This window comes from Tachyglossus aculeatus, chromosome 5, assembly GCF_015852505.1.
Source record: "Tachyglossus aculeatus isolate mTacAcu1 chromosome 5, mTacAcu1.pri, whole genome shotgun sequence".
Lineage (NCBI taxonomy): Eukaryota > Metazoa > Chordata > Mammalia > Monotremata > Tachyglossidae > Tachyglossus > Tachyglossus aculeatus.
This window is the reverse complement of record NC_052070.1, coordinates 86,957,685-86,985,532: the sequence shown is the minus strand read 5'-3', so window position 1 is coordinate 86,985,532 and position 27,848 is coordinate 86,957,685. Positions and strand designations below refer to the sequence as shown.

The following is a 27,848-nucleotide window of genomic DNA, read 5'->3' as shown; positions in this document are numbered from 1 at the left end:
CCTCCCCGCTCTCCCTTTCCTGCCCAGATCAGTGGCAGCTTGGCCTGTCTCTGCAGGGCCGCTTCCCCTGCCCTTTCCCTCCCCCTCCGCCCACAGTGGGCCGGGGTCGGCTCCGACAGAGGGGAGCACGAGGGGCTCAGGTAAGGAAGGGTTTGAGGATGTCGAAGGGGGAATGGAAGGGGACACTAAGGGGGGGTCTATTTGTGTTGATGGTCCCTGGGCTAGCGAGCCCGAGTTGGTAGCCATAACGGGCCTTGGCCTGTAGCTGTCTGTCTGTGGGGGCCTGGGTGTGTCCATTGTGTGTGCGTGTGTATACGCGCGTGTGGACACATGCCGAGTGGCCCCACAGCTCCTCTGTCTCCGGGCAAGGAACTATTGCCTCTAAAGATTTGGACTGTGTCGGAACAGTGGTGAAGACAGGAGGGACGCTAAGAGTGAGGAGGGTGGGATGGGTGTCAGGAAGGAGAAGTTGGAAGAGCACTCCGCTGGGGGAGACTCTGCCCACCTTACTGCCTCCTCTCCACCTCCCTGCCCCTGCAGAGGCCTGCTTGCGCCCAAGATCCCTGTGTAAGGGACGCAAGTTGTAAAGGGAGGGCAGCAGTGAGGTAACTGGCTCCTGAGGCCTGGCCTCCATCGTCCTTCCTCTCCGGATGGTGGGGGGGGGGGGGTTAACTCTGACTCACCCTAAGGATCGGAGAAGTGAGTCCCAAGGACCCCGGGGAACCCCCAAAGTCAAGCTCTGCACCACCTACTCACTCCTTTCCAGTGTGCAAACCCCACCATTCCTCCTCCCAGAGAAGCTCTCTTTATAGCTTACAGCTCTGAGAGTGTAGGCGCGGGGTGCCCAGGGGAGGTGGGATCTCTAGTTCCAAAAGTGGCTCAGAACGGTCACAGAATAATTCAGTGAAAGCAGCTGAGCACCAGGGGCCCCCTCCGCTCCGCCAACCCCCAGGGAGCCAGACCCAAGGTTAGGGTTAGTAGGCCCGAGCCTGCCCTAGTTCAGAGGTTAGGGGTCTGAGCCTGCTCTAACTCAGAGGGTAAGGGTCTAATCCCACTCTAGTTCAGAGGGTAGGGCCCTGGGCCCTCTCTAGTTCAGGAGGTAATGGACCAGGCCTGCCCTATGTCAGAGGCTAAAGGCCTGAGGCAGCCCTATCTAGTTGAGAGAGTGGGGGCCTAAATTTGCCCGAGTTGAGGGGCTGGGCGGCTGAGGCTGCCCCAGTTCGGAGGGTAGTGGTCTCCATCCACCCTAGTTCAGAGGGTAGGGACTTGATCCTGTTCTAGTTCAGAAGCTAAGGATCTGAGCCTGCCCTGGTTCAGAGGGGAGGGGTCTGAGCCTGCCCTGATTCAGAAGTTAAGGGTCTGATCCTTCCCTAGTTCAGAGGGAAAGGGTCTTAGTCCACCCTAGTTCAGAAGGTACGGGCTTGAGCCTGCCCTGGTTGAGAGGGGAGGGGTCTGAGCCTGCTCTGATTCAGAAGTTAAGGGTCTGATCCTTCCCTAGTTCAGAGGGAAAGGGTCTTAGTCCACCCTAGTTCAGAAGGTACGGGCTTGAGCCTGCCCTAGTTCAGAGGGGAGGGGTCTGAGCCTGCCCTGATTCAGAAGTTAAGGGTCTGATCCTTCCCTAGTTCAGAGGGAAGGGGTCTTAGTCCACCCTAGTTCAGAAGGTACGGGCTTGAGCCTGCCCTAGTTCAGAGGGGAGGGGTCTGAGCCTGCCCTGATTCAGAAGTTAAGGGTCTGATCCTTCCCTAGTTCAGAGGGAAGGGGTCTTAGTCCACCCTAGTTCAGAAGGTAGGGGCCTGAAGCCACATTAGTGGGTAGAGGACAGAGTCCCAACTTGGCATCAACGGCCAACAAGCTCTGGTGCGGAAACCCTTGTTCTAAGCAGGACGCCCTGCCCCCACCCCCCCTGCTCCCCCTGCACCTCCCCTACTCCCTCCACCTCCTGATCGGAGATGTGCATTTGGCCCAGCCTCTGGCTCTCTCTCCTCCCCCTGCCTCCCCGGGCTCTCCAGGCGAGCGGGCGGCCCCCGCGACCCGGCCGTCCAAGGGTTCGCGACTCCAGCCCCGTCTGGCCCTGCCCCCGGGGGAGCCCTGGGCAGGGCGGAGGGACATTCCCAGCCCTCCACCCCGAGAAGGGAAGAGGTGGAGCAAAGTGCTGGAAGTGCGGAAAAGGCTCCCCGGCTCGGCCGGCCGTGCCCGCCCGGGCGTGTGAGCGCGTCGGATGGTCCCGTACCTGTCTGTGCGCGGGGGTGGCATGTGTGTGTCTGAATCTGTCTGTGTGTGTCTGAATCTGTCTGGGGCGGGTACGTCTGGGGCTCACTCAGCACCCCGCCTAGGAGCCCAGCCCCTTCCTGGGGGGCGGGGGGGGGGGTTCACTTTCCTATTTCCTCTCCCACGCCCTGGCTCTGGGCTGGTCCTCCTCCTCCTCCTCCTCCTCCTCCTCCTCCTCTCCTCCCCGGCAGCCTCTTCCTCTGTTCCTCCCGGGACTGGGCGGGGGCCGCTGCGAACACCCGAGTGCCCAACGAGGGGCAGGGGAGAGGTGGGGGGCTGAAGGGAGAGAGGGGGACCCCCGGGCCCGGAGGGGGGGAGAAGGTGGTGCGCGCCTGGACCCCGAAGAGTGGGTTCGGGGCAGCCTCCAGGAGGGTCCCGACCGCCCCCACCGTGCCCTGTGAGAGGCCGGCTGCCCTCGCCAGCCCCGGCCCTGCCCCCCGGGGGGCCGGCTCCGCCCTGGCACCCCCCGGCCCGGCCCTCTTCGCCCTTTGCTCCAGTTCCCGAGCTGGCACCGGGGCGCGGGGGAGCTGCCCGCCTGGCAGGCTCCGGGTCCGTGCCCACGGGAGGGCAGGGCGGCTGGGGAGCCTCTCGGGGGGCGGGGGGGGGGGGGGCGGAACAAAGGGCTGATTCTCCCCGGTGCGCGGCCGGGGGCATGGCCCGGGCGTTGGCAGGACGCCCCGGGGGCGGGGGCGGGGGCAGGCCCGGGCGGGGCGCCGGGCTCACGGGCTGCTGTCCCGTCCTCCCCCCCTCCCCCTTAGGGCTCGGCGGCGGCAGGAGAAGCAGGAGAAGAAGGAGGAGAAGGAGGAGGAGGAGGAACCGGCTTTCCCGGCTCTCCAGTTGCGCGCCTGGCGATGGCGATTGGCAGCCCTTCTGCGCCCCCCGAGCACTAGCCTTGCCCTTGGGCTCGCCGTGCCCCCGTCCTCCTCACCTTCTCCGCCGCCCTCCTCCTCCTGGTGGTGGTGGTGCTGGTGGTGGTCCTCCCCGTCCTCCCCGTCCTCCTCGTCCTCGTCCGCCCGTCCGTCCGTCGATCGGTGGGTCCGAGCCCCCGGCGCGGCTCTCCCCGGCGCAGCACGGAGTCCCGGCGGCCCATGGCGCAGCCCACGGCCTCGGCCCAGAAGCTGGTGCGGCCGATCCGCGCCGTGTGCCGCATCCTGCAGATCCCGGAGTCCGACCCCTCCAACCTGCGGCCCTAGAGCGGGGGGCCCGCCCCGAGGACCGACCGACCGACCGAACGAACGACCGACCGACCGACCGACCGACGGCCGGCCCATGGGCAGCGCGCCTCCAGCCACCGCAGGTACCACCCTCCCTCCCATCCCCAGCTCCCTCCGACGGCATCCCCTTCCCAAGCGCTTAGTCCAGTGCTCCGCACACAGTAAGCGCTCAATAAATACGATTGATGATGATGGTGGTGATCCCCATCCCCAGCGTCGGAAGCCTCACCAGGGTAAGCGCTTCCCAGGGGCCGGGCACTGTTCGAAGCGCTGGGGAGATACAGTCAATCAATCAACCAATCAATCAATCGTGTTTATTGAGCGCTTACTACTCAGCGCTTGGGAAGTACAAGTTGGCGACGTATAGAGAGGAATCATGACGGTACTCGTGAAGCGCTTCCCAGGGGCCAAGCACTTTTCTAAGCGCTGGGGGAGACGCAATCATCATCACCAGCACAATCATCATGAGGGTATTTGTTAAGCGCTTGCTAGGGGCCAGGCACTGTGCGAAGCGCTGAGGAGATACAGTCAATCAATCAATCAATCAATCGTATTTATTGAGCGTTTACTGTGTGCAAGCGCTTGGCAACATATAGAGAGGAATCATGACGGTACTCGTGAAGCGCTTCCCAGGGGCCAAGCACTTTTCTAAGCGCTGGGGGAGACGCAATCATCATCATCAGCACAATCATCATGAGGGTATTTGTTAAGCGCTTGCTAGGGGCCAGGCACTGTTCGAAGCGCTGGGGAGATACAGTCAATCGGTCAATCAATCAATCAATCGTATTTATTGAGCGTTTACTGTGTGCAAGCGCTTGGCAACATATAGAGGGGAATCATGACGGTACTCGTGAAGCGCTTCCCAGGGGCCAAGCACTTTTCTAAGCGCTGGGGGAGACGCAATCATCATCATCAGCACAATCATCATGAGGGTATTTGTTAAGCGCTTGCTAGGGGCCAGGCACTGTTCGAAGCGTTGGGGAGATACAATCAATCAATCAATCAATCAATCGTATTTATTGAGCGTTTACTGTGTGCAAGCGCTTGGCAACATATAGAGAGGAATCATGACGGTACTCGTGAAGCGCTTCCCAGGGGCCAAGCACTTTTCTAAGCGCTGGGGGAGACGCAATCATCATCATCAGCACAATCATCATGAGGGTATTTGTTAAGCGCTTGCTAGGGGCCAGGCACTGTGCGAAGCGCTGGGGAGATACAGTCAATCAGTCGTATTTATTGAGCGTTTACTGTGTGCAGAGCACTGTACTAAGCGCTTGGCAACATATAGAGAGGAATCATGAGGGTATTTGTTAAGCGCTTACTAGGGGCCAGGCATTGTTCGAAGCGCTGGGGAGATACAGTCAATCAATCAATCAATCGTATTTATTGAGCGTTTACTGTGTGCAGAGCACTGTACTAAGCGCTTGGCAACATATAGAGAGGAATCATGACGGTACTCGTGAAGCGCTTCCTAGGGGCCAAGCACTTTTCTAAGCGCTCGGGGAGATGCAATCTTCATCATCATCACAATCATCATGAGGGTATTTGTTAAGCGCTTACTAGGGGCCAGGCACTGTGCGAAGCGCTGGGGAGATACGGTCATCAGCATCGGAATCATGAGGGTATTTGTTAAGCGCTTACTAGGGACCAGGCACTGTTTGAAGCGTTGGGGAGATATACAGTCATCATCATCGGAATCATGAGGGTATTTGTTAAGCGCTTACTAGGGGCCAGGCACTGTTTGAAGCGCTGGGGAGATATACAGTCATCATCATCGGAATCATGAGGGTATTTGCTAAGCGCTTACTAGTGGCCGGGCACTGTTTGAAGCGCTGGGGGAGATACAGTCATAATAATAATAATAGTGATGATGGTATTTGTTAAGCGCTTACTAGGGGCCGGGCACTGTTTGAAGCGCTGGGGAGATACAGTCATCATCATCGGAATCATGACGGTATTTGTTAAGCGCTTACTAGGGGCCAAGCACTTTTCTAAGCGCTGAGGGAGATACAATCATCATCATCACAATCATCATGAGGGTATTTGTTAAGCGCTTACTAGGGGCCAACCACTGTTCGAAGCCGTGGGGGAGGTACAATCATCATCATCAGAATCATGAGGGTATTTGTTAAGCGCTTTAGGGGCCAGGCACTGTTTGAAACGCTGGGGGAGATACAGTAGTTATAATAATAGTGATGATGGTATTTGTTAAGCGCTTACTAGGGGCCAAGCACAGTTCGAAGCGCTGGGAGAGATACAATCATAATAATGATGGTATTCGTTAAGCGCTTACTAGGGGCCAAGCACTGTTCGAAGTGCTGGGGGAGATATAATCATCATCATCATCATCATCATAATCACGAGGGTATTTGTTAAGCGCTTACTAGGGGCCAAGCGCTGTTCGAAGCGCTGGGGGAGATACAGTCGTAATAATAATGAGGGTATTCGTTAAAACGCTTACTAGGGGCCAGGCACTGTTCTAAGCGCTGGGGGAGATACAAGCATCATAATAATGATAATGGTATTTGTTAAGCGCTTACTAGGGGCCAAGCTCTGTTCTAAGCGCTGGGGGAGATATAATAATGACGGTATTCGTTAAGCGCTTTCTATGGGCCAAGCATTGTTCTAATAATAGTATTAGTATTAATAGTATTAGTTCTAATACTAATAATGATAATGATGGCATTCGTTAAGCGCTCACTAGGGGCCCAGCGCTGTTCTCAGAGCCCCTCCACGTGGGGCTCACCCTCTTAATCCCCATTTTCCGGACGAGGGAACTGAGGCGCAGGGAAGCTAAGTGACTCGCCCGAAGTCGCACGGCTGCCAAGTGGCGGAGGCGGGATTAGAACCCACGGCCTCGGACTCCCAAGCCCGGGCTCTGGCCACTAGGGCAGGCGGCTGCTCCTAGTAGGCGCTTAGTGCATCCCGTCGTCGTCATGGGGCCTGTGGTTAGGTGTCGGGGCTCTGGGGAAGCCCCCGGGCCGCCCCCCGACTCGATGCGCCCTGGAAGTCGGAGCCGGGTTGGCATCGGGTTAAACGTCGCCGACGGGTCGAAACCTGCGCTAGCGCTAAGCCGGGTCTGGGGTCATAATAATGATAATAATAATAATAATAATAATAATAATAATGTTGGTATTTGTTAAGCGCTTACTATGTGCAAAGCACTGTTCTAAGCGCTGGGGGGAATACAAGGAGATGAGGTTGTCCCACGTGGGGCTCACAGTCTTCGTCCCCATTTTACAGATGAGGGAACTGAGGCACAGAAGAGCGAAGTGACTTGCCCAAGATCACACAGCAGACATGTGGGGGAGGCGGGATTCGAACCCATGACCTCTGACTCCCAAGCCCGCGCTCTTTCCACTGAACCACGCTGCTCCAACGCGCCCCCCCCCCCCCCCCCCCCCCCGGGACTCGAGGTCCGAGGAGGGAAGGGAAGGGCGGAGCGAGCCCAGGGCTTTGCCCCATTTCAGCGACGCGGATAACTGAGGCTTGGAGAGGCGAAGTCACTTAAAGGAACTGAGGTCACGGAAGGCAAGAGCCGGGTCTCAGAACCCCCATTCCCACACTACCACTGACTGTATTTGTTAAGCGCTTACTCTGAGCCAAGCACTGTTCTAAGCGCGGGGGTAGAGAGAAGGTTGTCCCACGTGGAGCTTGCAGACTTAATCCCCATTTTCCAGATGAGGGAACTGAGGCCCAGAGCAGTGAAGTGACTTGCCCAAGGTCACACGGCTGATAAGTGGCGGAGCCGGAATCAGAACCCGTGACCTCTGACTCTCAAGGCCGGGTTTCTGCCACCGTCCCTGGATACACTAGGCCCAGCCAGCCTCAGTTTCTCCCTCAGGGAGGCCAACTTCCCTCCGCTGGGCTCCCCGGGAGCTGGGACCTGCTTTCCGGGGAGACGGTGGGGAGACCGCTGGCATTCCCCTCACTTCCAAGGATGGTCCCCGGGAGATCGGCCCCACCCAGGGTGGTTCCCTGGGGCTGGAGAGAAGCCACAGGGAGAACCTCAAATCCCGGCTCCGCCACTTGCCAGCTGTGTGACTTTGGGCAAGTCACTTCACTTCTCAGTTCCCTCATCTCCTCTCCCCCTCCATCCCCCCCCCCGCCTTACCTCCTTCCCCTCCCCACAGCACCTGTATATATGTGTGTATGCATTTATTACTCTATTTTATTTGTACATATTGATTCTATTTATTTTATTTTGTTAATATGTTTTGTTGTCTGTCTCCCCCTTCTAGACTCCGAGCCCGCTTATGGGTAGGGACCGTCTCTAACTTGTACTTCCCAAGCGTTTAGGACAGTGAGTGCTCTGCACACAGTAAGCGCTCAATAAATCCGATTGAATGAATGAATAAAGACTGTGAGCCCCTCGTGGGACAACCTGATTACCTTGTATCTACCCCAGCGCTTAGAACAGTGCTTTGCACATAGTGAGCGCTGAACAAATACCAACATTATTATTATTAACCTCCTGCCAGGACCCTCCTAGTGGGTCCCCCACGCCCTCTAAATAGTTTGCCGGAGCCAAGGAGAGGCAGAGCTTCTGCTGGGCGTGGGGTGCCAGGCAAGGTGCCAGACTGAGAGTGCCCATGACGCTTGGGACGCCTGCAGTGCCCAGGAGTCCGCAGCACATTCCTTCCCAGGTCATGCCAGCCTGGCTGGCACTGTCCTGGCCACCCCCTAGACGGGCCGGCGTGGGGCAGTTGGGACCCAGCAGGGGAGAAGGATGGAGGGGGATGTCTCAGCCCTCTCTTTCACTCCTGGATTTGTCTCCCTCCATCCATCTGGGACTGTCCAGGAAGCTGAGAATTTGGTGCCCAGGGGGTCACCAAGGGAACGTGTTCCGGGGGGCGGTCTCACCGCAGGGGCATCTTCTGGCCTGGGAAGGGAACCTTGGGCCGGTGTGTGGGCGGGCAGCTCAGGGCCCAGCGTGGGCTCTTACCTGCCCTACCGGTTTGTGCCGCCTTGGTGCCGCCGGGGCGGGGCCTCCCGGATGCCAGGAAGAGGTGCCCAGGGCAGGCGCTTGAATCCACCCTTTGGTGTTTCTCTGCAGGGAGCCCCGTGAGAGCCCCATGAGGGCGGGCACGTCATGGAGACCTCGCCCAGCTACCCCCAGGACCCGCCCAGCTGGGAGAAGCGGGCATCACAGAGCGGCATGGGGCAGGGGGCTGGCACCCTGAACTGTGGGCCGCTGTGCTTGGGGGAGCCCGCCCCGCTCTGGAGGGGGGCCCCGGGAAGCTCAGATTCCTGGTTCTTTCCCGGTTTTCCTCAGGGATCCAAGGACCCCCTTCCCCTCTGGGGGGGCGAGGGAACCCGGAATGGGGAGGGGAAGCCCGGGTGGCTGGGGGGCAAAGAGGGTCTGCGGTGGAAGGAGGCAGTAGTGGCCCACCAGCTGGCACTCTGCGGACAGCCCGGCCCACCTCGTTATGGACTCCTGCCTCCTGAGCAGGGTGGCCCCCCAAAAAGTGACCCGCTGGCCTTCCGGCCCGTGCACTGCCCCTTCCTCCTGGAGGCCAAGTTCTTGGAGCATACCCCATTCTGGGTGCCCACCTGCCTGCCTCCCTACTTGATGCCTGGCCTGCCACCTGAGCACCACTCTGACTGGCCTCTGGCTCCCTACCCTTGGGCATATCCAGGGATTCAGCCCAAGGGCCCTCTGGCCTTCAGCTCAGGGAACAAGGTGAGTGACCGGGCCCTGGGTTGTCTGGGCCCTCAGCTGCCCGGGCCCCGGTCTTTCTGTGGCCTGGCCTGCCCGGGAGCAGAGCCCACATGAGCCCGGGGAGGGATCCGGGCAAGGGCAGCCGCTTGCTCCGTGTTTGGGAAGGAACAGCCCCCATCTGTGGCAGCGGTCTGGGTACCTCAGGCCACTGGTTTTCATTAACTGTGGTATTTGTTAAGCACTTGCTATGTGCCAGGCACTGTAGTAAGCACTGGGTGGGTACAAGCCGATCGGGTTGGACGCAGTCCCTGCCCCACGTGGGGCTCGCAGTCTCAATCCCCATTTTACAGATGAGGTAACTGAGGCTCAGAGAAGTGAAGTGATATTCCCAAGGTTACCCAGCAAACGAGTGGTGGAGCTGGGAATGGGACTCATGACCTTCTGACTCCCAAGATCGTGACCCGCCCAGTTCTCCCTCCCGCCCCCATGCCTGGCCTTCTGGGCAGAAAGACCACATCCAGATTAGAGGCCGTGCTGGGCCACGGTTCCCTACCAAGAGTCCTCTACTGAGAACCGTAAGCTTGGGGTCAATCCCCAGGTAAACCCTCTGTTCTTCCCCTTTTTTGGCCCTTATCTCACTCCAAGCCACAGTGGAGGACAGAGAGCCGGGAACTAGTGCCCCCAGCTCGTGCTGACCGCTCTCTGGCAGCACCCAGGCCCAGCTGCACCTGGGAGGTCGAACCTGCCAGGGGGTAGATTGCCCTCTATCCCACCCCGATCAACTTCCCCTTCTCAAGAGGCAGAGCCGATGCCCAGCCTTACCCTCCTTCTTCTTCCCTTAGGGATTTTATCACAAGGATCTAGGCATCCCCCAGCTGGCAAAGGAGCCACTGGCCACTGCTGAACCCGGGTTGCTGGGCAGAGCCCCTGGGGGGCATCTTCCCAGAGCCGGGGAAGCGGAGCGTGCCCTGACCACCGGGAAGGACGGGGTGCCGGGGGCCGGCGCTGACCAGAACTCGCGCTTACCGCTCCTGGGGCAGCCAGATGCCAGCTCCAAGTCTTCCTGGCCCACGTGCCCTCCAGGCCTGGCCCACGCTCTCGGCCCTGCCCGGACCACGCCTAGAAATGGGAGTCCGGGGTACCCACCACCGGGATCGCCTTCTGGGTCAGCATGCCCTTCCTCTGGGCAGCCAGCCTCTCAGGCGGGCCGCCACGCATCCCACCCACCTGCCGGAGACGGGGGTCCGAGCTGCTGCGGGAGGTGCTGCGTGGGCACCGAGAGCAGCGCCAGTGGGCCGGGGGGCTCCGGCGAGGAAGCGGGCAAACACTCCGGGGCCGGGGCCTGCCCCCCGAGCTATCACACCAAACTGAAGAAGACGTGGCTCACCCGGCACTCCGAGCAGTTTGGGTGCCCGGCCGGGTGCTCAGGAGAGGAGATGGTCCCTGGCCCCCAACTTCGGGCTCTCAAGAGGGAGGGGAGCCCCGAGGTGGGGGGCCCGGCTGGAAGTCCAGCCCTCAAACGACCCCCTGGCCCTTTCCCTGTTGTCGCCACCCGGGTCTTGGGCGGAAAGGGGCAGGGGCCTGAGGGTTGGCAGGAGGCCCCGGGACCAACAACGGGAAGCAAGGCGGTGGTGGAGGAATCCGGCGGCCAGAGAGGTGAGGAGGCTGACGGGTTGGGTGGTGGGAGGGATGGGAAACAGAGACCGCTGGAGCTGGGGGAGGCAGGGGCAGGGGCCGAGGTAGCGGGGAGCACCGACCCCGTCACGCACTCAGCAGGTCCCTTCCCGGTGGATTCTTACGCCGGCGCCAGAACTGTTTTCCAAATGGATCACTCTGCCTCTCTTGGAACTGCCCGGACCGTTCAGCACTGCACCCCACTCTCTCGGGGAGGGCCATTCCGCCGTCTTGACCCGCTAGGTCACTGGGCCTGCTCTTGAGAACTAGCCAGTGGCAGTAGGTTATCTCACTGGGCTCACGCTGAGGGAGTGGAGCCTTTCTGTGTGGTGACTGCCCTCCTGGGTTGATCCTGGGCCTAGTCTCGCCTCAGCTCAAGTTCTCTCTCTATCCCCGTGTTGGGATCTTCCAGCCCCTCCTACTGAGTCTCCTGGCCGGGGCCCGGCACGTGGGCAGCTCGGAACTCGCAGTTCTCTTCGCTAGTTGAGAGTCCTCCACTTAGGGGACTCCCGACCCCTCACATTGGCCCCTCACATTGAGACTCTGCATTGCCCCTGACGGATTACGGATGCTTTGGAACACTTCAGCCTCATCTGCTACCCATTGACCCGTCTCTCTGGATCGCTTCACCCACATGGAGACTCTTCCATTTCTCCCCCACGCGGATCGCTGCGCGCGCCTTGGAACTGCCCATCCTCTTTCACCCTCCGGATCGCTTCAGCCGACTTGGGACACTGGCCTCTCCCACATCGTCTTACCTGCTCTGGGACCGCGGGCGTCCTCTCCTACAGGATCGTTATTTCCACGTTGGGACGGTCACATCCCTTCGCCAATGGTATTGCTACTCCCACATTGGAACTATCCGATCTTTTCGCCGGCTGGATCGCCACGTTTGAGTCCGGACTCATTTCCTAGCCCTCCCCTCTTCTCCCAGCCCCCTGACCTGATATTGCCAGTTGGCCCCCAGGCCCTTTGACCTCTTCCGGCCTGCCTCATACCTGCTGGCTGAGAGTGGCCCCTCAATGCTCCCTGGGCTGGGCTGGGGAACGGGGCTGTGGGCTGGAGAGCGGCTGTCTTACAGACCATCTTGTTCTCGCAGGGCAACCGGACAGCGGGACCGGGCTTCGGGGTCCTGGACTCCAGAGCGTGCCGTGCACGGCTCTCCCGACGGGAGTCTCCCGCTGCCCTAGCTGTGCCCGTGGGCCAGGGGAGGGTGAAGGTTCTGCGGAGCCGGCTTGCTGTTTTCTCAATGTCAGGAGGTGGGTCTGGGTCTCTTTTGCTCTCTGTGCCCCATCCCCGGTATGCCTTCCTGGGATTCTTTCCCATCTGGTCGTTCTCCTCTGCCCGCAGGTTGGCAGAGGGATTAGCCGGCAGCCCCGAGGAGGGCGAAGGGCCTGGCCCGGAGACCAGGCTGAGGTGGGGTCTTGCCAAGTACCTGCTGGGCAGCCTAGGGGACCGTCTGTGTCGCCTTTTGCGCCGGGAGCGGGAGACCCTGGCCTGGGCCCAGAGGGAAGGTGAGCTGAGGGGACCCTTCCCTGGGCCGCCGAGTCGGGAGAGTTACTGACGTAACTGAGGGCTGTGGGTGACCAGGAGCGGGGGCAGGGGGTGGAGGTCATCGAGAGGTCATCCTGGAACCTCTGGGTGTTCGCGGGGTGCTTGGGGGACGGCTGAGTGGGGAGAGTGTCCCTATAGAGATGGGTCAATGCCAGGGATAGGTGAATTCACAAAACCAGGAGCCAGTTGAGAGACGGTGGCCTCCTCTGGGGCAGGGGTGAGGGGTGGTGGCCTCTTCTGGGATGGGGGCGGGGAGGGTCGGCGGACTTCTCTGGGGTGGGAGTGAGGGGTGGCGGCCTCCTCTGGGGTGGGGGTGAGGAGTGGTGGTCTCCTTTAGGGTTGGGATGAGGGGCATTTGCAGCCAGGGAGAGAAGGGAGGAAACTTTTTGTAAGGTTGGCTTGGAGCGGGGTATTCTGCAGCCAGGGTTCTCCCGGTTGCATCCCTAGCAAGGTTCTTGGCCCTGACCAGGGTTGGGTGGTGGCCACGCTGTTGCAGATGAGTTTCCTGGGGAGATGCTGAGTGCACAGCCAACTTCCTCGGCCTCCCCACGGCCTCCGGTGAAGCCTTGCTTTGCCCACACTCTTAATTGCTACAACCCGGTCCTCTCCCCTACTCGGCAACAAGCCTCCCGGTTCAACTCCCACGATCGCTGCCCCCACCAGTTACTGCAGACCTTTAGCTCCCCGCTGAAGTCCCCAGTGCCCTGCCTCCTCCATTAGCTCCTGATGATTTGGCCAACAATTTTGATGACCATCAGGTGTGAGCTCCTTCTCCACCGCCTTTCAAGAGGAGATCACCTGCCTGCTTTCAAAATCTCGCCCTTCCACCTGTGCCTCCGATCCCATCCCTTCTCACTTCCAAAAAACATTCGTGCCTATTCTTCTTCCCTCTGGATCTGCCAATTTCCATCACTCATTTTCTGATAATCCTTCTTCTTGGCCTTCAAATAATCCACATCTCCCCTACCCTAAAAAAATAAGGCCTCTGAACCCTACTGCATCACTTGGTCACCCCTCTATTCTCCCTCTTACCAATCCTGTCCCAATTCTTGGAACAAGTCATATTCACCAGTGGCCTCTGCTTCTTCTCTTTTCAGTTTCCGCCTCAGTCATTCCACCGGGACCACTCTCTCCAAGGTCACCAATGACCCCTTTCTTGCCAAATAGAACGGACTCCTCCTCCTCAACCTCTCGGCTGTTCTCCATGCTGTGGACTACTCCCTTCTCCTAGAAACACTGTCTAATCTTGGTTTTTCCAACACAGTTCTCTTTGGTTTTCCTCCCACCTACCTCTCTGGCTGATCCTTCTCGAGCTCTTTTGCGCTGGCTCTTCCTCTGCCTCCAACTCCCTAACTGTGGGTGTCCCACAGGACTCACTTCTTGGTCCCCCTCTCTTCTCAATCTACATTCACTCCCTCGGGGAGTTTATACATTCCCAAGAATTCGGCTACCACCTCTACGCAGATGATTCCCAAATCAACCTTGTTGACACTGCCTTCTCTCCTCCGCAATCTGCATGTGGTCTAGTGGAAAGAGCACAGGCCCGGGAGCCGGAAGACCTGGATTCTAAACCCGGCTCTGCCGCTTGCCCTCTGTGTGACCTTGGGCAAGTCACTTCTCTACGCCTCAGTTTACTCATCTGTAAAATGGGGAATGAGGCTGTGAGCCCCATGTGGGACAGGGACTGCGTCCAACCCAGTTAGCTTGTGTCTACCCCAGCGTCAGGTATGGTGCCTGGCATGTAGTAAGTGCTCAACAAATCCTATAAAAAAAAATTCCTCCCGCCTCCAGGACACCTCAACATGGATAACCCACCAGAACCTCAAGCTTGTTGGGTCCAAAACCAAACTCCTCATTCCTCCCAAATCCTCTCCTCCACCTGACTTTCCCATCACAGTTGACAATACCACCACCTCTCAAGCTCTCCACCCTGCAATTATAATGATAATGATAACAACGATGATGACGATGATGATAATAATAGTGGTATTCATTAAGCGCTTACTATGTGCCAGGCACTGTGCTGAGCACTGGGGTGGATACAAGCAAATTGGGCTGGATACAGTCCCTGCCCACATGGGGCTCACAGTCTTATTCCCTGTGAGAAGCAGCATGGCCCAGTGGAAAGAGCCCGGGCTTTGGAGTCAGAGGTCATGGGTTCAAATTCCGGCTCGGCCAGTTGCCAGCTGTGTGTCACTTAACTTCTCTGTGCCTCAGTTACTTCATCTGTAAACGGGGATTAAGACTGTGAGCCCCCCGTGGGACAACCTGATCACCTTGTAACCTCCCCAGTGCGTAGAACAGTGCTTTGCACATAGTAAGCGCTTAATAAATGCTATCATTATTATTATTACAGGTGAGTAAACTGAGGCACAGAGAAGTGAAATGACATGTGTGAGGTCACACGGCAGACTAGTGGTGGAGCCAGGATTAGAACCCATGTCCTGACTCCTACACCTGTGCTCCATCCACTAAGCCACACCCCATAACTTTGACATGATCCTCCCTCTTCTTTCAACTCTGATATTCATTCAGTCTGTGACCACATCCTGTTGGTTCTTTCTCCACTTCACTTCCAGGTCCACTCCTTCCTTTCTGTCCAAACAGCCACCCCGCTGGTCCAGGCACTCGTCAGACCCCAGCCCCCAGCGTGACTAACTCCATCAGACTCCTTGCTGATCTCCCTACCTTCAGTCTCGCTCTGTCCAGTCCGGACTTCATTCTGCTGCCTGGATTATTTTTCCAAAACACTGTTCTACACACTCCTCCCCACTCGTCTAAAGCCTCCAGTGGTTACCCATGCCTCTCTGCATCAAGCTTGAAAGCACACTGTCCGCTCTCTCCCTCCTCCTTACCCACTCTCTTCTCCCACTGCACCCCAGCTCGCACTCTCTGTTCTGCCCCAAATAACCTTCTCCCTGGGCCTTGTTCTAGTCTCTCTCACTGCTGACCTCTTGCTCACATCCTCCCACTGGCCAGAACTCCCTTCCCCTTCACGTCCCACTGACCACAGCTCTTCCCGTTTTCATCGTTTCTGAGATCACGACTCCTCCGGGGAGCCTTCTCCGACTCGTTTCTCTCCGCCTCACCTTACGTTCCCCCAACTACCGTGCCGGAGCCTTCACACCTCCTGAACATTTCAATACTCCTGCTGGAGCACTTAGGCCCTCTAGCACTTTTCCCCTCTCTGAAATTTAGCGTTGTGTGTTTCCCGACTAGGCTGTTTCTTGAGGGCAGGGGTTACCTCTGCTAATTCTAACTGCACCCTGTACAGTGCCCAGCAGACACTTGATGAATGCTGTTGATTGAGGGGGAGCCCAGAGAGAAGGGATTCTCCCCCGCTCCCTCCATCCCCTCCACGATTCCACGAGGGCCAACTCTAACTTTCCTCCTTCTCTCTGGGGGGTCACATTAGAAGTGCCCATCCACCAGGAGGACTCTGGGGCCACCCACTGCTGCGGCCGCTGCCGGCACAGTCTCTTCAACACCCACTGGAGTTGCCCTTTCTGCAGCTACCGGCTGTGTGCAGCTTGCGGGAGGAGCGGGGGTGCCGGAAAGACCGGAGACAGACCAGGTAAGGAGTTGGGGGGTCAGGGCCGGGGCAGGTTCGGGGCGGCTCTGTGCCACCCGGGCCTTCCAACTTCCTCCGCCGCCCGCCTCGCACGGCAGAGGCTCTCTGGGCACCGAGTCTGGACGTGAGCCGCTGGGAGGGGCTGGTCCGCGGTCCCAGAGTCCGACTTGGGGCAGAGTTGGAACCCCGGGGTAGCCCCGAACCTAACCAAGTCAGGCCTGTATTTATGGGGCTGGGCTGAACCAGGCGCTCGAGACTTTGGAGGGGCTTGGGGCCTGACTGAAAAAGCAACCCAGAGTCCCCTCCCAAGCTCATCTGGCTTAAAAACTGTTGATTCGTTGGGCGTGGAGAGGAATGTGTCAAATCATAAGAATCCGGGCCTAAAAGGGGTTAGCCTGTTGTCCTTGCAGGGCTCGACTCTCTGTGCTGAGACCCTGACAGCCACTCCATCACCCGGCGGCCCGTCAGTCAGGGGTGGGACTGGGGAGAGTGAAACTCCCCAACCCACTCTCTCTCCTCCCATCCCGCCCACCCTCTCATGACTGTGCCACGGCTTCCTCCATCTGGGAGGTAGCGGGGCCGCATTTTCACTTTCAACTCTGAATTGGGGACCAGTATGGGGCCAGTAGAGGGGTTCGGAGGCTCCCCAAGAGAAGTCCCCCTTCTCCTTGGGTTCCCTCGGCGGCTGCTCTCCTTCGATTTCTGACCTGGGCTCTTTGTTCCCATTCTACCCAGGCCAGCCGGAGCGACCCCAGGAAGGCTGCGCCCACGGCTCCGAGCATGGAACCCGCTCACTGGTTTTGACCCAGTTTGTCCCTGGCCGGGGTGAGCATTTTAGAAGGACAAGGGCCTCTGAAGTGGGGGACCCGGGGGTGGTGTGATGTCACGCCCAGGCGTCTCCCATGCCAAGGTGCCCCTCTGGGCCGGAAATTCGAGGGACCTCACCCCCACGCCCCTCCCCACATCTTGGACCCCTCTGGCTCCTTCTCCCTCCACATCCCCGGACCCGGGAGCCAAACCTCCGCTCTCCCCCACAGCTCTGACCGAGCTGGGCACCGCGATGCATCAGGCCCGGGCCAGGCTTGATCTGCGAGGATACTGCCCCTGCCAAGTCGATGCCCGGGCATGGGCCCCCATCAAGGGAGGAAAACAGGTAGAGGACGCAGGGGAGGTGGGTTGGAGCTGGGCAGGAGGGTGGACCAGTGGCCCCTGATAAGTACTGGAGCAGAGAGTGAAACCACGCTGTTGCTCCTGCCTTCCGGACCGGGGGTGGATACCCTAAGTCCCCCCTCTAAACTGTAAGCTCTCATCTTCTAGTCTGGGGAAAACAGATGAACATTCTAGACTGTGAGCCCACTGTTGGGTAGGGACCGTCTCTATATGTTGCCAACTTGTACTTCCCAAGTGCTTAGTACAGTGCTCTGCACACAGTAAGCGCTCAATAAATACGATTGAATGAATTAGATCGAAAGGCTGTCGTGGGTAGGGAATATGTCTGTGTATTGTTACACTGTATTCTCCTGAGTGCTCTGCACGCAGTAGCAATCAATAAATATGACCGACTGACAGGAAGGGAGAGCGGATTGGTGGGGCGAGTCTGTTCTCTTACCCCATCTCTAAGACGTCTATGTGGGTGGCTTTTGGCAGAAGGAAGCAGTGCGGAGTAGACCCCCTACCACCCAGTCCTCCTGCAATGGAGACGCTGACAGGACCAAGGGAATCAAAGAAGGTAAATCCCCTGTGTCGTGAGTCGGGGTCGGGGGAGATGAGGCTCTCTCCGTCTCTCAGCCCAAATCTCCAAAACCAGGGTGGGTGGAGGGAAGCGGCCCTGGGCAGAGTGGCGAAGTGGTTCTACAGCATGCATGCGAGCGTGCGTGCACGTATGTGTGTATGTATGTGCATGTGTAGAGAAGCAGCGTGGCTCAGTGGAAAGAGCGCAGGCTTGGGAGTCAGAGGTCATGGGTTCGAATCCCGCCTCCCCCACATGTCTGCTGTGTGACCTTGGGCAAGTCACGTCACTTCTCCGTGCCTCAGTTCCCTCATCTGTAAAATGGGGATGAAGACTGTGAGCCCCACGTGGGACAACCTCATCACCTCGTATTCCCCCCCAGCGCTTAGAACAGTGCTTCGCACACAGCAAGCGCTTAGCAAATACCAACATTATTATTAACATTATCATTATGTGTGATGGGCAGAGAACTGGGAGGGCTGCGGGAGGCCGCAGGGAACCATCAGGAGGGATGCTCTGCAGGAGGCCCCCACTTTGCTCACCCCCCGCAGAGGTCCCAGACTCGACCGAGCCCCCAGGGGAGGAGCAGAGGCCTCGAGATCCACTGCCGTGCTCCTCGCTCTGTGAGCTGCTCGCCTCCACGGCCGTCAAACTCTGCCTGGGCCATAACCGGGTCCACATGGCCTTCGCCCCCGTCACCCCGGCCCTGTCTAGCGTGAGTGCCTGCTGTAGGGAGGAAGAGCCGGTGAGGGGGTTGGGGGGGGTGCGGGTAGGGGCGGCGGAGAGACAGAGAACATCCACCCGGGAGATGGAAGATCTGAGCTCGGAGAGCCAGCATGGTGGGGAGGAAGGAGCCGGGGGAGGAGACTAGTGTCGTCCCCGTCTCGTAGGACGACCGCATCACCAACATCCTGGACAGCATCATCGCGCAGGTGGTGGAGAGGAAGATCCAGGAGAAGGCCCTAGGGCCGGGGCTGCGGGGAGCCCCAGGACTGCGTGGAGGTTTGGGGCTTGCCACCCCCCGGGCCTCTCCAGGCCAGCCTCAGCGCGGGGGTCTGCTCTGGCTTCAGGAGCCCCGGCCCGAACAGGGCTACCACCTCTTCCAGGAGTACTGGAGGCAGGGACAGGTGGGAACTCCCTCACCCCTGCCGCTCCTTCCCTCCGCGCCCTCGGCTCTCCCCGAGATGCAGCCGCCTTCCTTCCTTCCTTCAATCGTATCTATTGAGCGCTTACTGTGTGCAGAGCACTGTACTAAGCACTTGGGAAGTACAAGTTGGCGACATCTAGAGACGGTCCCTACCCAACAGTGGGCTCACAGTCTAGAAGGGGGAGACAGAGAACAAAACAAAACATATTAACAAAATATTAACAACGTATTAGCTGCCTGCCCTCGCCCCCAATCTCCAGCCTGCCATCCACTTTCGACCCTTACTCCAAAACTGGCTTCAGGTCCCTCCCACCCCTTCTCTCTCCCCCTCACAGCCAGTGCTGGTGTCGGGCTTGCAGAGGACGCTGCGGGGCAGTCTGTGGGGGCCGGAGGCTCTGGGGGCCCCGGGGGCCCCGGGGGGGCAAGTGCAGGCGCTGAGCCCCCGAGGGCCCCCCCGGCCATCCGGCCTGGGCAGCACGACGTTCTGGGATGGCTTTGCTCGCCTGGAGGGTGAGTACCCCGAAAGGGTGAGACTGGGAGGCCGGGGCGGGTCGGAGAAGCAGAGGGGCCTGAGTGAACGCCTTCCTCCTCCTCCTCCTCCGACTGGCTCTTTCCTCCCCCAGCGCACCTGGAGCGAGACGAGGGGTCCCTGTTGATGCTGGAGAGTGATCTGGGGGATCCAGAGACGGGCAGGTAGGCGCGGAGCCCACAGACTACCTGCCCCCTCGTTGCCCTCGTCTCTCCCCTTACCCATCACCTCCTCGAAGCCCGCCCCACTCCTTCCGTGTCTCTCCGGGTCAGGACCTCGCGGGTCTGTGTGGGGACGGGAAAGGCTCAGGATAGGCGGGGCGGATGTGATGGACTCCTGCCCTCTCACCCAGGGCGGAGAACCTGGCTGCCAGCCTGCCACTCCCGGAGTACTGCGGCCATCACGGGCAGCTCAACTTGGCATCCTACCTCCTCCCCGGCCCTGGCCGCCGCTGGCTGGAGCCACGGCTCTGTGCGGCCTACGGTGAGTCTGGGCCCTCTTTTCCCTGCCCGTACCCATCCCATCCCTCTAAGCGCTTAGTACAGTGCTCTGCACACAGTAAGCACTCAATAAATACGATTGATTGATTGATTGATTGATCCGTCCTACCCCTCTCACTCAGGTCTCCAGATCCCTGTATCTGATGCAGCTCCTCCAAGGATACACTGACTTGCTCTCTGAGCTTCTGTGTTGTCCACCTGGGAGGCTCCCACTGGGTTTGGCGCTCCCACCCGGCCCCGATTTCCTGCCTGGGGTGCATTTCGGGACACTCCTTGGGTCCTGATCCTTGCCGGCTTAAATGCTAGGTGTGAGCCCTCAGCGTGGGCACCTGGGGACCAAGAACCTGTCCGTGGAGGTGACGGATTTTGTCAACATCCTGGTCCACGCAGAAGCATCCCTCCCTGGCTGGCACCGTGCCCAGAAAGGTGGGTGTCTGCAGCAATTAGGGGGGAGGGGACAGAGGCTGAAAGGTCACTCCCACCCACTCCTCCCTCTCTCTCTCTCTCTCCCACACACCTTCAGAGCTCCTGACATCACCCGATGGGGAGGAACTGTGGGCTCCAGGAAGTCAAGCTGGCATGGTGTGGCACGTATACCGGGCACAGGACACCCAACGCATCCGCCGCTTCCTCCAGATGGTAAGCGTGGGGCAGCCTGGCCTGATCAAGAACCAGTCCCTTTTCTCTGCCCTCCGAATCCCTAGCTCTTCCTTCGCCACGGACTGCCTTCTTAGTGTTGACCGACTGCCTAGAGTCCCGGATAATGTTCAGAATCTTTACCTTGGGAGGACCCAGCACCCTAGGGTGGACAGTCACTGAGGTGCAATGAGCATTTTTCTCTTGGGTGTTCCGGGGGGGTGGATAAGAGGATAATTTTCAATGAATGAGATGGAAAAGGAGTTCTATGAGGGCATATATGTATCACTGGCAACAGTAAATCATAAGCCCTTCAAGGACAGAGGCCTCCTCTTGTACTTTTCCTGTACTCAGCCAAGGAACTAGTATCACATTCTGCACACTCAGTAGCTATGTTGCCAATTTGTACTTCCCAAGCGCTTAGTACAGTGCTCTGCACATAGTAAGCGCTCAATAAATACGATTGATGATGATACTAGGGAATGAATGAATCAATGAATATTTATTGAGGGCCTCATGGGGCAGAGAACTGGATTTGGTTGGGAAATGTATAAAGGCAGCAAAAGATGGGATCTCTGCCCTCAAGGGACTTACAGTTAAAAGGGAGGAGATCAAAGACGTAAATTGATGAAGCAGCGTGGCATAGTGGAAAGAGCATGGTCCTGGAAATCAGAAGGCCATGGGTTCTAATCCTGGCTCCGCCACTTGTCTGCTGTGTGACCTTGAGCAAGTCACTTCGCTTCTCTGAGCCTCAGTTATCCCAACTGTAAAATGGGGATTGAGACCGTGAGCCCCACATGGGACAGGGACTGTGTCCAGCTCAATTTGCTTGTATCCACCCCGATGCTTAGTACAGGCTTGGCACATAGTAAGCGCTTAAATACCACAATTATCATTATTGTGAATATATCATGGTTAGGAATATTAGAGAATAGGAGTCAACAACAGGCCTAAATGAATAAATGAATATTATTTACAAGAATAAACAGAAGAGAGCTGGGATGGGTGAAGTGGGGTAGAATGGGAGAAGAGACCAGATGGGAAAGAAGAGCCAGTTGACGGAAAACCTTTCAGCCGACACACCCACGTGTGGCCATGCTTTGTCTTGGATCACATCCTACCCACTCCTTCCCTCTCTTCCCATTAATTAGCGTAGACTGCCTGGAAGAGATGGGTTTAGAGGGGCACGCATTTCAACTGAGGGGTGGGGCTGGGCAGGCCAAAGGGACCATTGCCAAGGCAAGCAAGGACCAGCAATGGAGAGACCCAGGAGCCCAAGCAGAAGAGAAGAAGGGGGTGAGATATGGAGGTTGATACGGCTCTCGGTTGCCTTGGCTTTGCAGTTCCACCCCAAGTCCCCAGACGCCCCTACCAGAGTGCACCCCCAACTCTCCATTAGCTTTGCCCCTGAACTGGTTTCACATTATTATTATTATTATCATCATTATTATCATTACGGTGGGACAACCTGATCACCTTGTAACCCCCCAGTACTTAGAACAGTGCTTGGCACATAGGAAGCGCTTAACAAATGCCATCATTACTATTATTATTACTTGTTAAGCACCTTCCTATGTACCAAGCACTGTTCTAAGCACTGGGGTAGATATAAGTTAATCAGGTTGGACACAGTCCCTGTCCCATATGGGGCTCACACTCAATCCCCATTATACAGATGAGGTAACTGAGGCCCAGAGAAGTTAAGAGAAGAAGTCAGGGTGCCCAAAGTCACACAGCAGACATGTGGCAGAGCCGGCATTAGAAACCAGGTCCTTCTGTCTCCCAGGCTCATTCTCTATCCACTAACCCATGCTGCTTCTCACGGACGAGATAAGACAGACCCCCGCTCAATCCCAGTCCCCTTGGCCACCCCCACAGAATGCCCCCCAAGATGTGGGGGAGGTGGCCGACCCGTTGGGGAAGAGCATTTAGGCCTGGTCCAGGGTCCAGGTCTAAGATGAGGAGAGGTGATCTTCCTGTTTCCCTTCTCCTCCTCCATTCTCTCTCTTTCGTCCTCCTTCCTTCCTCCTCCTCCTTCAATTCCCACCCCCATTCTCCTAACCTGAGCCTCCCACCCCCTCGGTTTGTCTCCCTTCCCGAAGTGCGGCCCCCCGCCCCCCCAGTTCCCCACCCGACGGTCCATCTCCCCGCAGGTGTGCCCCGCTGGGGCCAGCACTCTGGACCCAGGGGTTCCCGGGAGCTGCTACCTGGATGCCGGCCTGCGGCGACGTCTGCGGGAGGAGTGGGGTGTCAATGGCTGGACCTTGCTGCAGTCGCCCGGCGAGGCTGTGATAGTGCCTGCCGGGGCTCCTCATCAGGTGCGGCTTCTCTGGAGGGGTGACCGGGGGTGGGGGGGAGGGTGTCGGCGGGTTGGGGAGGAAGCGCAGCCCTGTTGTGGCCTTCTCTATGTGGTGGAGACACCTTCCCTCCCCACAGCACGCTCATATCCCAGCTTCTGGACCTCCTGCCCTCAGACTGCAAGGCATCCGTAGGATGCAGCAGCCAAATGTCTTCAGAATGCCCACACTCAGCATAGACACCATGCAGAGCATCTGCTTTTCAATCAATGAATGGTGTTTATGGAGTGCTTACTCTGTGCAGAGCACTGTACTAAGCACTTGGGAAAGTACAACACAACAGAATCAGCAGACGCATCCCCTGCCCGTAACGGGCTTACGGTCCTGCTGTTCACGCCATTAGGGCTTCCTGTCTGTGGTGGCATATGACGGGGGGAGGGCCCTTCCTTGGAGCTACGCTCAGGGGTCTCAACACCAGATGTAGTTTCCCGGAGGGGTGTGCGTGGGCCTGGGTTTCTTGTTGGGGAGGAAGCGCAGCCCTGCTTTCCTTCAGTCCTGTGCACCAAGGCCTGATGTGGCCCTCTCTACGTGAAGAGGCACCCCCTCCCACCCCCAACAAACACGCCCACATCCTTCTGACCTCCGCATCCACCTTCCCTGGTGTATCGGACCTCGTGTCCGCTAATCCCAAGGCATCCGCAGGTTGTGGCAGCCAATGTCTACAGAACGCCCACTGTGCAGGAATTATTTAAAACATACACTTGCTGTTCCTGCCATTTGGCTTCCAGTATGAGGTGGTACATGATGAGGAGAGGACCCGCTCTCTCTCACCAAACTCAAAGTTTCCTCAGTCCAGTCCCCATAGTGGCTTCTCACCGTGACAGGCTGGGTGCTCGCCCTTCTTAGCCTTCTTCTCCCTGACACAGGTCCAAGGCCTTGTGAGCACGGTCAGTGTGACCCAGTATTTCCTGTCACCCGAGAGCATTGCCCTCTCCAGCCAGCTCTGCCATCAGGCTCCCAGCTTGCCCCCCGAAGCCCGCCAGTTGTATGCCCAGGTGAGCGTTGAAGCCTGTGAGAGTCTTGGCAAGCCAGCTGGACGGGGAGTGTGATGTTGTGTTTTCCCCAAGGCTGGGTGTGGGAGTTGGCAGGTATTTATTGACCACCTACCGTGAACAGAACGTGGTACTAAGTGCCTGGGAAAGTACAGTAAAGTGCGGAGATGCGATCCCTCCCCACAAGACCTCGCAGTTTAGCAGAGGAGACGGAAGCGAAATAACTTGGAAGAAAAACCATTATGTAGATGAGGAAGCATTTAAATAGTAGGATATGTAAGTCAATATGTACAGAATTGCACAGAAGCGCTGAGGTGGTGGTTGGGGGAAGATGACCCAGAGAGAAGGAACATTAATCAGGGAAGTCTCCCTGAAGGAGGAGAGATTTCAAAAGGACTCTGAAGATGGGAGAGCTGTAGTTCGGCAGATGAAGGAGGACGGAATTCCAGGCTGGGAGGAAAGGTTTGAAGGAAGAATTTCAGGAGGGAGAGGCAACAATGAGACTTGGTGAGTAGATTAGCTTGAGAGGAAAAAAGAGGGGCAGCTGGGGCCCAGTGGGAGAAGAGAATGGATAAGTAGGAGGGGAAGAGCTGGATGTCAATGGTCAGCAGTTTTTGTCTGATGCTGAAAGAAATGGAATAACCACTAAAGGGTTTAGAAGAGTGGGGAGATGGGTACAAAATGACATTTTAGAAAAATGATCCAGAGAGATTATATGAGATTTATATTATAGATTTAGATTATAAACTCCCTTGAGAGCGGGGATCATGACTACCAACTGGAGAGTACTCTTCTGGGTGCTCAGTTCGGTGCTCTGCGCAAAATAAGTAGTCAATGATGATGGTATTTGTTAAGCACTTACTATGTGCCAGGCACTGTACGAAGCACAGGGGTGGATACAAGCAAATCGAATTGGACACAGTCCCTGTCCCATGTGGGGCTCGCGGTCTCAATCCCTCATTTTCCAGATGAGGTAACTAAGCGCAGAGAAGTGAAGTGACTTGCCCAAGGTCACAAAGCAGACAAGTGGTGGAGCTGGGATTAGAACCTCTGACCTTCTAACTCCCAGCCCAAGCTCTATATACTGTGCCATGCAATGAATACCACTGATTAAAAAGCGGAGCCTGGAGAGAGAAGAGATTGGAAGCAGGGTGACTCGTGACGCCGCTGATTCGTTAGTTAAGCCAGGAGAGTGGCCATTTGGTCGGAGAAGAAATGGGCAGATCCTGGAGATGTTGTGGAGAGAGAAATGACAGAATTTGGCTACAGGCCAAACGTGGGGCTATGGGAGTGGAAAGGCGGGGAGGGATGGAGGATCACCCCAAGCTTTTGGGCTTGAGAGGCAGGGAGGATGGCAGTGTTGTCAACTGAGATGGGCAAGACAGGTGGAGGAGTTCAGTCTCGGCAAATTGAACTTCAGGTGCAGGCGGGACATTCAAGTCCTGGGGGCCAGAGGAAATGTGAGATTTCAGAGGTGAGACATCAGGGCTAGAGAGGCAGATTTGGGAGTCTTCGTTATACAGGTGAGAGCTGAAACTGTGGGAGCGGATGAGCTCCCCCAGGGAGAGAGTATAGAGTGAGAAGGGAAGGGGACCGGGAACTGAGCGCTGAGGGACCTCTAGAAGTGCTGAATGGGATGGAGAAGAAGAGGCCAGAGAGGGTGGAGGAGAGCCAGGAGAGAACTGTGTTAGTCAAATCAATGTCAGGTAGTGTTTCCAGGAGAAGCAGCAAGGTCTAGTGGAAAGAGCATGGGCCTCGAGCCAGAGGACCTGGGTTCTAATTCCGCCATTTATCTGCTGCGTGCCCTTGGGCTAGTCACTTAACTTCTCTGTGCCTCAGTTACCTCACCCGTACAATGGGGATTAAGACCGCGACGCCCCACATGGGACATAGACTGTGTTCAACCCGATTAGCCCGGATCTACCTCAGTCCTTAGTACGGTGCCCGGCACGTACTGAGCGCTTAACAAATGCCATAAGGAAAAAGAGAGAAGGGAGTGGTACACAGAGATGAAGGTGGCCGGGAGGTCGAGGAGGATTAGGACGGAGTAGAGTCCCTCAGATTTGGCAAGGAAAAGCTGGGGTGACCTTGGGGAGAAGAGTCGCAAGGGAAGGAAGGGGGCAGAGACCAGCTTATAGAGGGTCAAGGAGGAGGCGGAGATAGTAGGTGGATGCAACCCGCTCAAGGAGCTTGAACGGAAACGCCGCAATAGCAAGAGGGTCCAATAGATCCATAGAGAAAATCAATCAATTGTATTTACTGAGCGCTTACTGTGTGCAGAGCACTCTACTAAGCGTTTGGGAGAGTATACCATAACAGAGTTGGTGGACATATTCCCTGCCCACAATGAGCTTACAGGCTAGAGGGGATGACATTTTTGGTGTTTGAGGTGAGCGTGTTGGAAGCCCAAGGGGAAGGAGCCAATGGGGAATGAGTCGTTGAAGAGGGCAGTCGGGGAGGGAAAAAGATGGGGTGCGAGTGTTTTCAGGAGGTGAGAAGGGATGGGGTCAGAGGCGCAGATGGGGGAAGGAGGCCATTTCCTCTTGGAATCCAGCTGGGAAGGACAGAAGCAAGGATGTGGGCATGGGAGAGGGCTAAACTGTAAGCTCGTTGTGGGCAGGGAATGTGTCTGTTTATTCTGAAATCGTATTCTCCCAAGGGCTTAGTACACTGATCCCTACACAGTAAGCGCTCAATAAATACTACTGACTGACTGGGGAGGCGAGGGGGAAATGATGGGTTTGATTTTTGTCAATAAGTCGTAGGCAAGGTTGTTAGTGGTGGGAGTATTTATGAATCACTGTGTGCAGAGCACTGGGGAAGTATATGGAGGTGGGAATTAGCCATGGTCCCCGGCCCTCGAGGGGCTCACCATCTAAGAATGTGAATGGGAAGAGGGGACTGGCGATGGAGCGGTGAAACAATAAAACTCCAAGGCAGCACGCAGGGGCGAAAGGGGTCCCTGACGGCTTCAGGAGTGAGTTAATGATCTGGAATAATTGTTGGGGGCAATGGGTGTGGAATCGATGAGGGAGAAGAAGTAATTCTGCCGGGTAAAGAGAGGGAGGGCGGAGTTGTAGCGGGCAAGCCTAGCCAGCACCTCTCTGTGATGTTTGCTGCCCCTGCAGAGGGGCCCAAATGCCTTGGATGCCAAAGCCAGGGCAGGAGTGAGTGACAACTGATCTCTCGCTGCCTCTTTCAGATGGACCGGGCCATGTTCCAAGCAGTCAAGGAGGCCGTGGTCACCTTACAGGACTGCAATTAGGGGGAACCCAGCCGTCCGGGAGGCCCAGGCGGGACTGGGCGAGGAGCAGCACGTAAGCCGGATGTCGCTCCCAGTGGCTCACCCTCTGGGCACCCTCAGGGGAAGCTGCTTAGCGGTTCAGGACGGGCCTGCCAATTCCGTGGGCACTCCTCAGGGCCCAAGCCAGGGGGGCACCGTCCTCCGGGGTCCCTCGCTTTGCGCCCCAGCGTCAGTAGCCACGTTCCTGCCAATGCTGATGCTTGTTCTCATTCTACCACTCTCCCGAGGCTGACCTGGTCTGCCCTTGTCCACGGGTGGGAGTTCGCCCCACGCTCCACCCGCCTGCACCGGAGAAGAACGAACCGGGTCAGGGGTAGCACGAACATCCCTCCTGGATACGTGGGCCCTCGGGGAATCAGCCCGGCTTGAGCTCCATCGCCCCCCACTTCTTTGCCTTCTTGCCTGCTGCGCTCCACCCCTTACGACAAGCTTTCTGGTCCCCGTCTCCCCATCGCTGCTGTTCTCCCTGGGACGGCCACACCTCCTGTCACCCTTGTCACTGGACAGCGCCGGGCACGGGAGCTCCCTGACTCCACCCACTTTCCAGAGGGGCATCGGGGCCAGGGAAAAGGGCAGACCAGGGATGGGAGGATGGGGACCCCCTCCACCCCGGGTGGCACAGCCCCTTCCGCCCCCGCCAGTTTCCATTAAAATTGGTTGTTTTGCAAACCCTGTCTGGATGGTTGGCGTAGCTCGCTCTGCAGTGCGGGT

General features: G+C 57.6%; 1 protein-coding gene across 3 annotated transcripts; it reads left to right on the top strand.

Annotated features, from left to right (window-relative positions):
• Nucleotides 1-53: 53 nt before the first annotated feature.
• On the top strand, nt 54-27,767 carry HR (HR lysine demethylase and nuclear receptor corepressor). 3 transcript variants are annotated; one of them, XM_038746370.1, is made up of 20 exons: nt 54-140; nt 3,027-3,565; nt 8,539-9,165; nt 9,987-10,800; nt 11,918-12,077; nt 12,169-12,332; nt 15,788-15,946; nt 16,679-16,768; nt 16,981-17,096; nt 17,591-17,672; nt 18,224-18,387; nt 18,563-18,799; nt 19,155-19,329; nt 19,443-19,512; nt 19,701-19,831; nt 20,155-20,274; nt 20,372-20,487; nt 22,638-22,802; nt 23,708-23,836; nt 27,036-27,767. In XM_038746370.1, exons 3-20 carry the CDS (start codon nt 8,575-8,577, stop codon nt 27,096-27,098), a joined length of 3,546 nt encoding a protein of 1,181 aa, XP_038602298.1. In that variant the 5' UTR covers nt 54-140; nt 3,027-3,565; nt 8,539-8,574; the 3' UTR covers nt 27,099-27,767. The 3 variants fall into 3 exon arrangements, with proteins under 3 accessions (XP_038602298.1, XP_038602301.1, XP_038602300.1); XM_038746372.1 differs by lacking the exon at nt 54-140 and adding an exon at nt 2,753-2,817; XM_038746373.1 differs by lacking the exons at nt 11,918-12,077; nt 12,169-12,332.
• Nucleotides 27,768-27,848: the final 81 nt, after the last annotated feature.